General features: G+C 56.3%; 1 protein-coding gene and 1 long non-coding RNA gene across 6 annotated transcripts in view; one reads left to right on the top strand and one right to left on the bottom strand.

Moving 5' to 3' along the window:
• TBL1X (transducin beta like 1 X-linked) overlaps positions 1-14,648 on the bottom strand; it is a 213,502-nt gene that overhangs the window by 23,852 nt on the left and 175,002 nt on the right. For all 5 annotated transcript variants that reach the window (XM_057309977.1, XM_057309975.1, XM_057309976.1 and 2 more), the window contains 2 exons: positions 1,939-2,084; positions 78-333 (listed from right to left, as the gene is read on the bottom strand). In XM_057309977.1, coding sequence (XP_057165960.1) covers positions 78-333; positions 1,939-2,084 — 402 coding nt within the window. The remainder of the gene's footprint in view (positions 1-77; positions 334-1,938; positions 2,085-14,648) is intronic.
• LOC125281559 (uncharacterized) lies at positions 2,407-13,541 on the top strand. The gene is made up of 3 exons (XR_007188784.2): positions 2,407-6,506; positions 12,605-12,764; positions 13,297-13,541. It is a non-coding gene; the product is annotated as an uncharacterized LOC125281559 (long non-coding RNA).

Raw genomic sequence — 14,648 nt, 5'->3', positions numbered from 1 at the left:
GAAGAGTCCCGGCGACTCCCACAAACCCAGGACAGAAACCACCAGAAGCTCGCCAACACCCAGGGCCCTGCACGTACTTATTGCGTGTGCTCCGTTCTCCTCCCCATTCACTGTGGCCTCGCCGTTCTTTGGTGGGTGCTGCTGGGCCACGGCCGCTGGGGCTGCCGTGGCTGCCGTGGCCGCTGCTGCTGCCGCCGCCGCCGCTGCGCTGGCCTGCTGCTGCTGAGCGAGCTTCTCCCGGAAGGCCTGCTGCCGCGTCTGCACCACGTCCGGCATCACAGCGTCGATCAGGGACAGGGACTCTATGGGGCGGCCGTCGAACACCGTGCCATCCTGGGGAGAGAGCCGGGGGGGGGGGGGGCAGCCATCAGCTCCCATGGCACAGCGGGGGCAGGACTCAGAGCGGTGCCCAGAGGTCCGGGGCGGGCCGGGGGCAGGTGCACAGTGGGGGGGAGGGGGGCGGGGTGACCCGGGATGCGGCTCAACGTCCTAGAGCATCCAGGCCGGCCCGCTGCAAAGAACCGTCTGGCCCCCACGTGTTGAGTGCCGAGTGCGAGAAGCCCTGCGGAGATACGACGACAAGGACAGGAGATCTGTGCACAAGCACACTCTTGTGAGGGAGAGGCAGCTCTCTGGACATCCTTCAGGGTTCGAGTCCTTGTACACCTGTCTGTCTGACTTAATAAAGTATTCATCCCCTGCCACTGGGGCTCAGGGTGTAGACGAAATAGAGCCCTGATACACGGGCAACAGCCTGTGTAGTTCCCACGCTCGTTTTTTCAACTTGTTTTGATTCTCTGGCTTCTAAATGCAACGAAAAATTTTCCGTACGCACTCAAAAACACAGGAAGAAGTTCTTTTCTTAGAAATCGCTCCAAATATTAGAGTCCTACAAACAGTGCTTATGAGTTGTGGCTGCTGTACGTGCAAACACACTTTTGCACATTCTGAGCTTGAATTACCTCGGAAATCAGGAAGAAGTGAACAATAGGAGTTTCAGCAGGACACTATCGAAATGACACAGGACCCCAGCTGACTTCTGACCACCATACAATATTATATTTGAAAGCAAGGAAACAATAGGAAACCCTAGAAAATGTGTAACAAGCCGCCTGTCACCGTGTCGGCCACCTTGAGGCTTCGGTTCTGGCCATGGCGTGGCCAAGGCTGACCAAGCGGTCAGCACCCTTCCCTATCACCCTCTTCACAGTCACGCCTCAAATGGATGACTGTTTGGCAAAAAAGTAGGTAGGCACTGCCCAGAGTAATGAAAACACCTCCTAGTTTAAACTTTGAAAGCACCTGTCCCACCGTTTAGTGACCGCAAACCCCAGTCACAAATGAGATGCCCTTTTTTTCATCTCCAGACATGCCGGAATGTGGAAGTGAGGAAGGGAAGCCACGAGGGCTTTTCAACAGACTGAAGAGCTGGAACCCGGGGGACGGACACATCAAGATGAAGCATCACACGATCTGAGAGCTGGCGGGGGGGGGGGCCCTCTGGGGTCACACGCTCCTATCCCATTTAACCGTTTTGTGGGAAAAGGAGACAAGACGGGGCCCCAAGGGGTTCTGGAACACCGCCTCTGGGCACCCCAGCTGAGAGGAGGGAGGAGGAGAGGACCACGGTCAGGGAAGAATGTGCACAGGACAGGCAGAAAGTCGGGTGTTTTCAAAGAGGTGGGTTTTCAGAAATGGGTGGGGGGCGGGCACAGGTGACCGAGGACAGGATGTACTCCTTTCGTACTTTTTAAAAGCTAAAGAGAAAGCAGAACAAGACAGGCTTGTAAGGAGGAGGTCGTTCAAGGCGAGGAAGCATGGAAGGACTCTAGCAGATGGGCCTCCGGTGTGGCCCTGCCTGGTTTCCGAGCTGCTCCCCTGTCCCCAGGCTCTGCTGGGGGAGTCAGGCCACCGCCCGCGTCCCGGGAGCGCACGTACCTCGTTGATGCTGATCTCGGCCTCCACATACTGCAGTCCCTTCTGCAGGATGGAGATGAGGGCAGCCGGCGGCACCAGCGTCCCGTTGATGTTGGACTGGCTGATGTGGCTCTCGATACCAAACGTGAACGCCGAGTGGGAAAAACCTGCAGCGAGAGACGGGGGGAGCAAAGGGTTTCATGAGGCTTGAAATGAAGAGTGCTGGGAGGCGCAGCCACGGAAACCCAAAGGTGGCTCCACTGACTGCCAATGCTCCTAATTAGCCGGGGGGTGGAGGGGTGTGCAGTCGTGGCTGTAGGACCCCCAGCTTCAGGGGTGCGGTGAAGCAGAGGAAACGGGCAGGGAGACAGAAGAGACACAGCAGCCCAAGACCTGTGTGCGGGGGACGGAGAAACCGCTTTAGAGGGAGAGACGTTTCGGTGTTATTAACAGCAAAACGGAGCAGTCTGCCCTGGATAAACGTTTCTTTTCTTTTTTTATATTTTATTTATTTACTTGACAGAGAAAGAGAGCACACAAGTAGGGGGGGCGTCAGAAGGAGAAGCAGACTCCCCACTGAGCAGGGAGCCCGATGCGGGGCTCGATCCCAGGACCCTGGGATCATGACCTGAGGCGAAGGCAGACACTTAACTGCCCGAGCCCCCTAGCCCCCCTGGGGAAATGTTTCTGTTGCAGAAATGGAACGCCGGGCTTTCCCCCATGCTGCCATCACTCCTTCCAGAGCTCCCTGCTTGGGTCTCTGAGCGTCCCCAGCCCAGCTGCACTGCACACAGGGCACCTTTCTTTAGCTGGGCTCTAAGCGCTCATGGCAGGCGGGGGCCAAGGCCACACAACCAAACATCCAAAGAAAAAGAGACCACTCTAGACCCACTGGGGTGGCTTGAGTCGTTTTATCTAGTAATTGGTCACTTTCCCTTGGCTATGGGATGCTGGCTCCTCCCCCTCCTTCCCTCAGCACTCATCGCGGTGGTTACCCGGGGTGGTTACTGGGTGTACAAAACAATGCCCACTGCAAGAAAGGGAGGCGGCAGGGCAGGAGGTGCTGGGGACCCCTGTGCGGTCTGAGGGCGATGGGGAACCTGCAGCGGCCACACTTCCTCAAGGAGAGTAAGGGGCATCCCACGGCCAAAGCTCCTAGCTGCTGCCGGCCTTCCCTGCAAGGGGGCAGCCCAGTGTGCTGGGGGTACCATCCCCTTGCTCGGTCTGGGGCGGCCAGGGGTGCCCGGGAGCTGGGAAGCCTTGTGGGGTGCAGGCCTTGTGAGTAGCAGGGACCCCTACGAGGGGAGTGGGAGGTGGAGTGGAGCCAAAGGCACTCCCACCGTGGGGCTCTGAACTCTCTTACTGTTTATACTGGCCATTCATCAGGCAAAAGAGAAGGCAGCTGGAGGGTTCACCCCCAGAACTCCCGCTGCCTTGCCAGGATGTTCTGCCCACTGTGCAGTGAGACTCTGCTTGTCCCACAAGGCTGGACCCTTGAGGCCGGTCTTGGGGTTACCCCCCTGGTGTAGTTTCCCCTCCGCTCTGCCAGACCCCTCGCTTGCGGAGGGGGGGGTTCCCTTGGATCCTGCTCCCAGGGGGTCTCCTCCACGAGCACCTCCCCATCAGCACTGGCTCATCGTACATGCTCCCCGGGGTGTCCCTGCTGCTGGCACACAGCCTCCCACAGTCACGCTGCTAGCACCCCACCTTCAGAAGCCAGACCAACAGGGGCATCGCGTGGGCCCCTGCCTCCCGCAGACTCCCCTACGGCGGCTCTTGCCTTCCCCAACCAGCTGTTGCAATAAATGCAGTGTTCAGCAGATGGGAATGTTCCTCCGTGAAAGGAGCGCTCCACATTTGCATTCTCTCCTTTTCTCCCTCGACTTTCTGTTCCTCCTCAGCCCACCCATTCTCCCCCAGTGCCTGGTTCTAAGACTACATAAAACGTGTCCTTTATTGATTTCCTCGAGTCCCGTGCCAGCCGCTGTGAGGTCACGATGGGCGGCACAGAGGCTGCGGGGGCCCGTGCGGGGGCCCGTGCGGAGCCGCACGTGCCAACGTGAGATGCAAAGGCCCGCCCTCCGAGGGCCAAGGGCCAAGGCCCTGGACACCCGTCTTCCTCCTGCCTTGACCCTGCCCTCTGTCTCCTACTGTCCCCCTACCCCGCGGGCCAAGCCGGAACCACCAGCCCATGTTAACCAGTGACCATTCCCTGGACCACTGCTGCGCTAGGAGTCTCACCGCCCGGCTTTCGTCGGTCAGGTTCCCGGCGCGGTCAGACGAGGAAAACCCAGGTCAGAGGATTCAGCAGGACCACGCAGGTCCTGGCCTGACTCCGCCCCCCCCCCTTGCCTGGAATCTTCCGCACGTACTCTGGGCCACGGCAATCTCCTCATAAGAACTCAGAACTCTTCCCGGCTGCGGACCCCACCCACGGGGCTCCCGCCACTGCCTCTGTCCACGTCTGCACCGCTGCACAGGGCAGAACGCTGCACTTCCACGGCCACGTCTGATTTTCCTGGTGTCTTTAACAAGTGCACGGCGGGGCCACACCGCTGCAGGACTCCTAAAGCAAACAGGCAGCCCTTAGCCACTGCCTGCTCTGGGCACTGCCCCAAGCCCTTGCCATGGCCTCAGGCAAGCCTCCCGGGCAGCCTGCGCCTTTGCCACCCCAGTGCGGCGTCCCCTTCTACCGGGCAGCTCTCGAGCTCCTGCCAGGGTCCCCAGCAGACCGCGGGCACTGAGCCGCAGGGCTGGGGCTGACACCCAAAGCCGGGCCGTGCGACGCCACTCTTGGCCCACTGGGTGACTCTACCGAGACACATGTACCGATGCCGCCAGTGGAGCCCACGCTGACAGCCAACATGGGCTCCCGCGGAGCAGGTGTCACTCCGGTGACTAATGGCATGAGTGGGCAGGAGAGGTCAAGCCTCTGCTCTGTGTGTCAGTGCGAACCGTTGGCATGTACCAGACCCCTGCAGACCAGGGACTTACACTGATTTCTCACACTCGCGGAGGCCGGGAAGTCTGTCTTTTCCGTGTGCTCACACGGCACAAGTGGCGAGCCAGCCCTGTGGGGGTCTCCTTCACGAGGACGCGAATCCCATTCATGACGGTTCCGTGCTCACGACCCAATCAGCTTCCAGAGGCCCCGCCTCTTTACACTATCACATGGGGGTTAGGGTCCCAACAGAAGAATTTGGGGGAGACCCAAAATGCAGTCCAGCTGAACACTTCCTTCCTCCATCCCTTCCTGCTTCATCCTTTCAAATACCAGCCACAGAACTGCTACTCAAGGCACACGGAACAGCAGACGGTGACCACATTACACCATTAAGCAATCCTGGGCACGCCGCGTCCATGACCTTCTAGGGGGCTGTGCCGGTGGTGCCGTTACGGGCTTGCACACAAGGATGGTAAATATTGCAGAAGTTAGGTCACTGGTCCAAGGTTCGTGGATGTGAGAGGAGAAGCAGAATTTCAACTCTAGCTACGGGGCTGCAGGATTCACGGTTTCATCCGACCCTGAACACCCACAGGCACAGAAACCAGAATTCTTCCACTCCCTGAGTGGGTGCCAACTCCACTCCCAGCCGGACTACACCGGCTCCCAGCGGCCACACTCACGGATGCAGCACGGGCACCCTGCAAAGGACAAGCTGCAAGCCCACGTCTAACCCAACGCTCCACTTCGTCCTTGACTCCCTTCTGCATCCGGGGCTAAATGTCACGTAGAAGGTCTGGTTGCCCAAGTTTTTTACCTCTGTGCGTGATAATGCCTTGTGAGGTAGATTCCACTTACAGAGCACGGCGATGACAACATTCAGTTCAGGCTCGCTGCAAGAAGGGGATGGAACAGTAAAGATGAACCGAGGGTGTGGGAGTCGAAGGCTACAAAGTGGGTGGGAGAGAATCGCTAGAATGAACTTCCCCCACTGAAGCACAATGATGACTGAGCTGATAAACAGGAGTGCCATGAGCCGGAACATCTGTGATGAACACTTGTGTCGTCTATGGGGAGGGAGGACAGAAAATCACGACTGGAAACCAGATATCTTCATGAACACACGGGGTAACGTTCCAGGTCACTGCTGAAACCAGCCCTCCTATCTGCTTATGAATTTACACGAGCGACATTTCTCTGGGGCAATCTATGAGTGGCCTCCAAATCGATGCTTTTTTCCTCCATTTGTTTTGAAGACTTTCTTCTGGACTTCTGGCCAACCTGATTTCATCCAGGCAAGCAGGAGGGCCAGGTGCAGAGAATGTCAGGAACGGTCGGGAGCACTGGGTCTGTCCCCCATCCCCCACCGAGTGCCCAGGCCAGGTCACCTCATTTGCCTGGGCCTCTGTTTCCTTTTCTACGATGTGGGGATAAAACGCACCTCAAGGAGCTGATGCGAGAACCAGATGTGAGATCAGCAGGCCTGCATAATTTCTGAATCTAGAGAACACCACGAACTAGGGGAAACCTTCCTTCTCCGCCTTTCCTCGTTTGCGCAGTGAGGACACTGGATGAAACCGTCACTTGGATACCTTGCAGCCCTGACGTTCGTTCACCGTGAAACAAGGAGATGTCCGCAGACCACGTAAGCAAGGCCTGTTTGAGCACTTTCTCTCAGGCCCTGGGTACTCGCCCGTGTGTTGTGTAAGGGGCCATCTTGGGAGACTGGGCTCTCCAGGCGGGATGCTTCTCCTGTGGGGCTGGCCCAGCCCCCGCCTTCAGCAGCACCTTACCCCTCCCAAGTGGACTCCAAGGCTAAGGAGTCTCTTCATCCGCAGTCTGCCAGAGGGGTAGGAGCCCTGGGGGATGCTTCTCCTGTGGGGCTGGCCCAGTCCCCGCCAGCAGCAGCACCTTACCCCTCCCAAGTGGACTCCAAGGCTAAGGAGTCTCTTCATCCGCAGTCTGCCAGAGGGGTAGGACCCCTGGGGGATGCTTCTCCTGTGGGGCTGGCCCAGTCCCCGCCAGCAGCAGCACCTTACCCCTCCCAAGTGGACTCCAAGGCTAAGGAGTCTCTTCATCCGCAGTCTGCCAGAGGGGTAGGAGCCCTGGGGGATGCTTCTCCTGTGGGGCTGGCCCAGCCCCCGCCAGCAGCAGCACCCTACCCCTCCCAACTGGACTCCAAGGCTAAGGAGTCTCTTCATCCGCAGTCTGCCAGAGGAGTAGGAGCCCTGGGGGATGCTTCTCCTGTGGGGCTGGCCCAGTCCCCGCCAGCAGCAGCACCTTACCCCTCCCAAGTGGACTCCAAGGCTAAGGAGTCTCTTCATCCGCAGTCTGTCAGAGGGGTAGGAGCCCTGGGGGATGCTTCTCCTGTGGGGCTGGCCCAGCCCCCGCCAGCAGCAGCACCCTACCCCTCCCAACTGGACTCCAAGGCTAAGGAGTCTCTTCATCCGCAGTCTGCCAGAGGAGTAGGAGCCCTGGGGGATGCTTCTCCTGTGGGGCTGGCCCAGCCCCCGCCAGCAGCAGCACCCTACCCCTCCCAAGTGGACTCCAAGGCTAAGGCGTCTCTACATCCGCAGTCTGCCAGAGGGGTAGGAGCCCTGGGCCTTATGCCTTGTCAGCCTTCAGTGCTTCTCTTCTTCTGTCCGAGGGGGACATCAGCGGAACAAAGCACATTATGTCAATGACGGAGATGGAAATACTCAGGACTGGTCCAACGGCAGGCGTGGAAGTTGTTGAAGAGGAGGAGAATAAAGGGCTTGGTGGTACCCACACGTGAGGCCTGTGTGAGGGCAACACGTCGGCGTCTCTGGTGTCTGACACTCGGCCAGCCTGGAATCATTACTGAAGCCACCTAGTACGAGGTATCCTGTGAGAGCTCTCGACAGCTCGACTTCTCAGCTGTGGCATGACTGACATTGGGGCCAGCTCCTTCTCTGCTGTGGGGAGCGCTGTTCTGTGTGTTTAGAACGCTGAGCAGTACCTCTGGCCTTGACCTGGATGCCCATGGCACCTCGTCTCAGTCATGACAACCCCATGTGTCTGAAGATACTGCCTAACTGACCCTGCCCCCGTTGATAACCAGTAACCCAGAGGAACTGAACCCCGAAGGACATGATCCACAGTCTACTCACACTTCTGCTTGATTTAGAAACACAACGGATGGACCGCAGCCAGTCAAAAGCAAGTTACCCCCCTATGCGCTTGTCCCAGAATTCAGAGAACACACAGTAACAGGAAATAACCAGGTAAGGTGCAAATATATCCAAGGAGAAAAAAGGGTGTAATCATGATCTACTGGGCAAGGTTTAAGATAAGCAGTACATTTTCTAGAAAGCATGGCAAGATCTTCAAGAGTAAAGTCCTTTCGAGAGAGAAAAAGAGCGTGTACCTGAATTTGTCTCAACCAACTAGGCGATAAAAATAGATGTACAATAAACCAAGTACGTGTTTTCTGTTTCTTGCAGTTATCACACTGCTAAACCATACGTCTTCCACACAGGGCTTCGCAAACCACGACGGTCAGTCGTACAGCTGAACCACTCTGCCCAGTTCGTACTGGCCGGATTCATCAGCAGAGCCTGGCCCTTAAAAATACAGCATATCTGGCAGAGAAAAGCAGACGTGTGATACTCGTGGCAGCTGTGAGGGTGGGTTTGTGTCTTCAGCTGAACCAAACACCAAGGACACCAATGTGAGGTGTCTATAAAAGCAGAATCTGTATTAAGTATTTAAGGAACTTGCACGCTGGGAATACAGACAGTCACCCAGCGCCGACGGGCACGTGTCATTCTAATTGTCTAGATCAGGAGAAGGCACAGGGAGCCCCCAGGCCCAAGTCTGGCCCACGGCTTGCACGTGCAGACACAGTTTTACCGGAACCGTGAGGAACAAACGGAGGCTGTGTCTAAGCCACTCGGTCTGTGGACTTTGCTACGGCAGCCCGAGGCCCAAGACGCTCTTCTACTCCACCGGACAACGTGGGGACGACAATGGCAGCGGACATGTAGTGTCCGGCGGCGGCATACAAGACTGACAGAGGCTACGGGACATCACCCAAAACCGTCCTGGGAGCTTTGCTGACTCAGCACGCGGAGCCGGGTGGCTCCCTTCTCAAGAGCCGTCAAGAGCCTTACAGGCCAGGACAAGACCTGTCACCTGACCACGGGCCTGGAAGCCCCGCGTACCCGGCCGTGAGCCGGGGCATGTCTCAGGGGCTCCCCAGGCACCTCTGCTCGAGGAGCATACCTGCTTCCTGCCTCCCTAGAGAACGTCTCTGCTAACTGCGGTCTCTTGGTCTAGAACAGGGTTCACGGTTATCAAGGGAGGGCGAGTCTGCACCCCCAGGGCAGACGCAGGCAAATGGCACTGTCTGTTGACAGTTTTGGTGGTCACAGGGGTGTGTGGGAGGGGTGGCAGTGCTACGGGCAGGGGGTGTGTGTTGGGGGGGGTGCTTTGGGCATAACAGGGAGAGACCAGGGACACTCAGCCTCCTGAGTGTGTACAGAGGAAAGCGCCCCATGACAAGGAGAGGGCTGGGCCGAGTTCCAAAAGCCAGAGGGCAAGAAAGCCGGCTCCCGAATGCCCCTGTCCACCAGTGCGGATACCTGCTCTGTCGTCAGGGCTGTGGCCAGACGGCCTTGCTCCGAGGAGGCCCATCTTGTCCTCCCAGGGCGGAATGACTGCCGTCCCTCCTGAGCTCCCACAGCACCCAGCACTCTCCGTTCTTCTGAACCTCCCAGCTTCTGAGAAGACAGAAGCTTCTTGAAGGGAGGAAGCCCATCTGGATTCCCTTCCTGAGGCACAGAGCGCCCAGCTCGGGGCAGCCGCTGTGGCTGCAGGTGGGTGTACTGAAGGAAACTCAAGGAAGGCTAGGAGAAACTGCTCAGGCTGATGGGAGCGGAGGGGCGGTAAGCAACGGAACAAAACGGAGTCCTTGCTCTCTTCACAATAAGAGACTTGAAGGAGATGGACAAGAATGAAGGATTTAGTTCCGACAGTATAAGAGAAGGAAAGCAGTTTCTAAACAAATCTGACTACCATACAAGTAACAGCTGACAAAAGCACCAAAGAGAACTCTTGGCCAGAAGGACACGTGAACTCCAAAACGATTACGATATGTGAGAAGAATCAAGTAATGGTATTCAGGGCTTATTATGTAATTGGCCCTCGGGGCCACCTCAGGGCTGGCAACAACCCGTGAGTTACTCTTACGGACTCCATGTTACTGATGGGGACACTGAGGCACAGAGCAGTTAAGTGATTCCCCCAAGGGCACACAGCTTGGAAGTGGCCACCTGACCCTGGAGTCCATGCTCTTAACCCACACACAGGACACTCCTGACATTTGTTTAGAAACTTCTAAATGCTTCAAGATGGCGCCCCTTTAAAAAAGAGGAAGAAGATCACCTTATCAGCAACACCATTTATATTACACGTTTCAGCCCAGTAAGCTGCAAACAAGCTCTGCATTGCACAAACGAGGCGGAATGCTTCCGTACTACACAAAGCAAGCTCCGATGAACTGTATCTTTCGACACCTTCCCTAAAGAGAGCGGCCTTAGGAGTAAGACCGCGAACAAACAACATCAGAGGTGGCGATGGAGGAACGAGGCACGGCGTCTCTTCGCTGACCGAGACAGCACCCTTCGCCGAGCGCTCCAAGGCCTCGCGGTCTGTCCTCACTTGCTTCCCTGGCCTCCTTTTCTGACCAACAAACAGGTGACATTAAACAACGTCCAAGGCCCCTTTTAATTCTAAAACCCTACGAAGAGGTTAAAAATGAGCTCAGTGCGCCATCAAACCCAGAGGATTTTCATTTACAGAGGTGACTCCGTGGCCACACAGAGGGAGGCGTTCGTGCCACCGAAAGAAGAACGGATCACTTACAATTCCCGAGAGACCGGGCCACGCCACGCCGGGCACACGCAGGGAGCAGGAAGCCGGGGAGACGGAGGGCGGAACCGGGACTGGCTTTATGAGTACGACGGAGGGGCAGCAGCTGGGTGGGGATGTCCCTTATTGGACAGGAAGTGGAAACACACACTTCAGTCTGTGACTGGGAGGTTTGTGAGACGACTTGCGCGCGGGCGGCAGCAAGCCTCGTCGAGGACTCAGGTGCGGAGCCCGAGCCGCTGGCAGCGCCCTGTGCTTCCCGGACGCCCAAGGGTGCTGGCGGACACCCAGCTCCGCTCCCCCAGGCTCCACGGAGCGCTCATCCATTATGCAGCACTTCCTTTCCTTCCTCCGGTATCGACACCGCCGTTAACACCCCGCGTTCCCTGGCTCATCGGGGTCCCTGCACCAGGGCGGCAGCCGTCTCTCCGCGGGGGGCAGGGGAGACCGAGGGGGGCGGGGCGGGTGCTGATCCAAGTGAAGATGGGAGGGAGGCCAAGGCCACGGCGCGGGAGCTGGGTCAGATCAATCAGAGAAACACACACACGCGCACACACACACACGCACACAGAGCCCGAGCTAGAAGCTGTCCACACGAAAAGTGAGAGAGCAAGAGATCGCATACCCTCATCTCCGGAACCTACTCTGCTCTGGGTTCACGTCTCCTCTTTGGAAGTGACGGATTCGTGTCACCAGAGGATCACATTTTCTGCCCAAGAAGCCGTTCTTACCATATGGAGACTCAACTTCTACCCACGGTAAAAAGCATAAAACTATGTTGAGAATTCTTTCTGATTCTGCAGTCTCAGTCACCTCACATGTGTATCCGCTTTACGATTCTTAAAAAAAAAAAAAAAGGTTCTCAAGACCCAGCCGTCACTTTTTGTCCTAATTCTCTGACACTTGGCCACAGAAAGCTGAGTGCAGCGAGAGTGTTGTGTATTGTTTTAAGATTTTATTTATTTGTCAGAGAGAGAGCGAGCACAAGCACAGGGAACACCAGGCAGAGGGAGAAGCGCCACTCAGCAGGGAGCCTGACTCGGGGCTCGATCCCAGGACCCTGGGATCATGACCTGAGCCCAAGGCAGATGCTTCACCGACTGAGCCACCCAGGCGCCCGGCAGTGAGAACGTTTTTATGGGCTGCAGACCTGTTGTAGAGGGCTCGCCATCACACGGAATTTGGCGTGAAATGCAGCGGTCTTGGATGGCGCCCAAAAGAAATACCAGAAGGACCTCGTTAAAACAGGGTTTCACTTATAACATCTGGCCTGGACCCCAAGGGTGGCGGCTGAGCGCAGCGCGGGCCTCTGACTGTGGCAGACCGCGCGCCCTGCCAAGTTCATAATATCCTCTCGCCGTGGGAAGAAACATCCAGGAGGGGAAAGCATTCATCAGGTTATAAACGAAGCCTGCGACTTCCTCCCGGGCCAACAACTGGCTGGGGAGAGGCGGCCAGGCGAGGGAGGCCGCTGTCCCTGCCGGGTTCGTGGAGCCCGCGGTGCGAAGCCAGGAGCCACTCGGGGCACACATACGCCACCTGCTGGCACCACAGCCCCCCCTCGGCGGGAACCCTGGCGGATTCACCGCTCAGAAATCAGCCACTCGGAATGTGGAGGCCAAGCCGGGGGCTCATCATTGAGAGCATTCTTAACAATTTTTTAAAAATTTAAAAATTAACTTACGAGTTTAGGAAAAACAGAGAAAGCAATTTGAAAGAGAGAGGAAATAACTCACGTGATTCTACACTTGACACATCTGTGTTTGCACGCGGGAGAGTGTCTTCTTGCCCCTCTTTCTGTGCAAATGAGTTTTTTAATTTTTAAAATATTTCTATGTATTTATTTGTCAGAGGGGGAGAGAGACAGAGGCAAGCAGAGGGAGAAGCAGATTCCCTGCTGAGCAAGGAGCCGGACGACACCGGGCTCGATCCCAGGACCCCGGTATCATGACCTGAGCCGAAGGCAGAGGCTTCACCGACTGAGCCACCCGGGCGCCCCGCAAATTAGTCAGTACGTGAGTTCTTACGATCCTACAATTCTGTATCTGTGCCTCTTTCCCTAACACAATATCGGCATGCCCACTCGTTGTTAGTTGCTCTCGATAGCCACCATATCGGCAGTCTGCCCGTGTTCCCTCATCCTTTACTCACGCTACCTCCAGATTTACTTTCCAAAGGGATCAACGGCTTCCAAAGGCACAGGGCTCAAGCGTTCCCGCCCACCATTAACCTGTGGTCATTCCAGTGTCCCGGTATTTTCTTGTCATTCCTCCCATCCCGTGTCCTTCGTCCCTCTCAGCAAGCTGGCTCCTTTCTCCCTGAACCGTTTGCCAAGCCTCAGGGCCTTCCTCAACCCGGCTTCGTGACTTTGCTTGAAATGGTCTTTCCCTTGCCTCGCGTGCAAAATTCTAGCTCACGATCCAGCTCACATGCCTCCTGCTCTCTGAGCCCTGTCCAGGGATGCCGGGCTTCCTTTGCACGCGCTTCCAACGTTACGTTCAGCAGCCTAAGAGGCCACCCTCAATATCTGTGCTCCTCCCTAGGCGAGGAGAAGATGCAAGACTCCCTCTTCTCCTCTGTTCCTTCGCACCCTAGCACCCAGGGCAGTGCCACCACACGAAGGACACGCCCTCAGGAGACTCCCGTGGAGGTCAAGGTCATGATGGCTGCTCTATTCCGGGACATCGAGGCCTCCCTGATGGCGCCCAAACCTCTGACGGTACCCCAAGTAAGTTTAGGTAGCACAGGGGCAAACACCTTACAATCTAAGTTACTTATTTTAACGTGCATGACGCAAGTGCAGTTGAAAGACTGATGTATCTCAGGAACGGTTTCAACTCAAGGAAACTATTAATAAATATTAATAAAATGGGGCACACATGTTGCAGATGGAACACAAAGAGCTGGGGCTGTTGTGACACAGGAGGGCCACAGAAGTTTGCAAAGGGAGAAGGAAATAACACTCACTAAGCACACACAGTGGACGGCAGGGAAGGGCAGAACGCCCGCATTCTGTCAAGAGTCTTGCACGGAGTCCTGCAAACTAAGTTCTGTGTCATGGCTGCTTCTGTGCTTCAACACACACTCAAGTATCTAACCTTGACAGAAAGCTCTCCGCCCTGCGCTAGGGGAGAGAACCGGACTAGGGGATGGGGCCAATAGGTCCCGAGGAAAGCACTTCTGGATCCCTCAACTTGTTTTATGAGGCCAGCAGAGCCCAATACCCACACCTGACAAGGACATTCGAAAAGGAACAGGACACCCCAGTTTCTCCCAGTAAGATAAACACAAATACACAAGACACGGTATTAACAGACCAAATTCAGCAATGCGTTAAAAAGGACAAACCGTCTGGGCCAAGTGGGGTACATTCGAGGAATGCAGGGCTTAACGTCAGAAAGGGAATCAATGATTTCACCACATTAACAGGATCAAGAAAAACCGTTTAAAAGAGGAAGATTCTGGAGCCAGAGGGTTTGTAACGAAACAATTCACATGCACAGGAGTGTCAGCGGAGGACTGCACCCCTACAGACTGTGCAAAGGGAACGAGGGTACACTTCTCTGGTGGAGGAGCGTGGATTATGGATGCCACAAAGCCAGCCAGGGAAACGGTTTATTCTCTTCCAGATGGAAGGCATGGGTATCACCTTCTCCAGCTCCTTAACTGCCCCTACGTTTTTCAGTTGAAAGTACAACATGCAGGGGCGCCTGGGTGGCACAGCAGTTAAGCGTCTGCCTTCGGCTCAGGGCGTGATCCCGGCGTTACAGGATCGAGCCCCACATCAGGCTCCTCCGCTAGGAGCCTGCTTCTTCCTCTCCCACTCCCCCTGCTTGTGTTCCCTCTCTCGCTGGCTGTCTCTATCTCTGTCAAATAAATAAAATCTTAAAAAAAA

Source organism: Ursus arctos, chromosome X, assembly GCF_023065955.2.
Source record: "Ursus arctos isolate Adak ecotype North America chromosome X, UrsArc2.0, whole genome shotgun sequence".
NCBI lineage: Eukaryota > Metazoa > Chordata > Mammalia > Carnivora > Ursidae > Ursus > Ursus arctos.
This window is presented reverse-complemented; position numbering and strand designations above follow the sequence as displayed.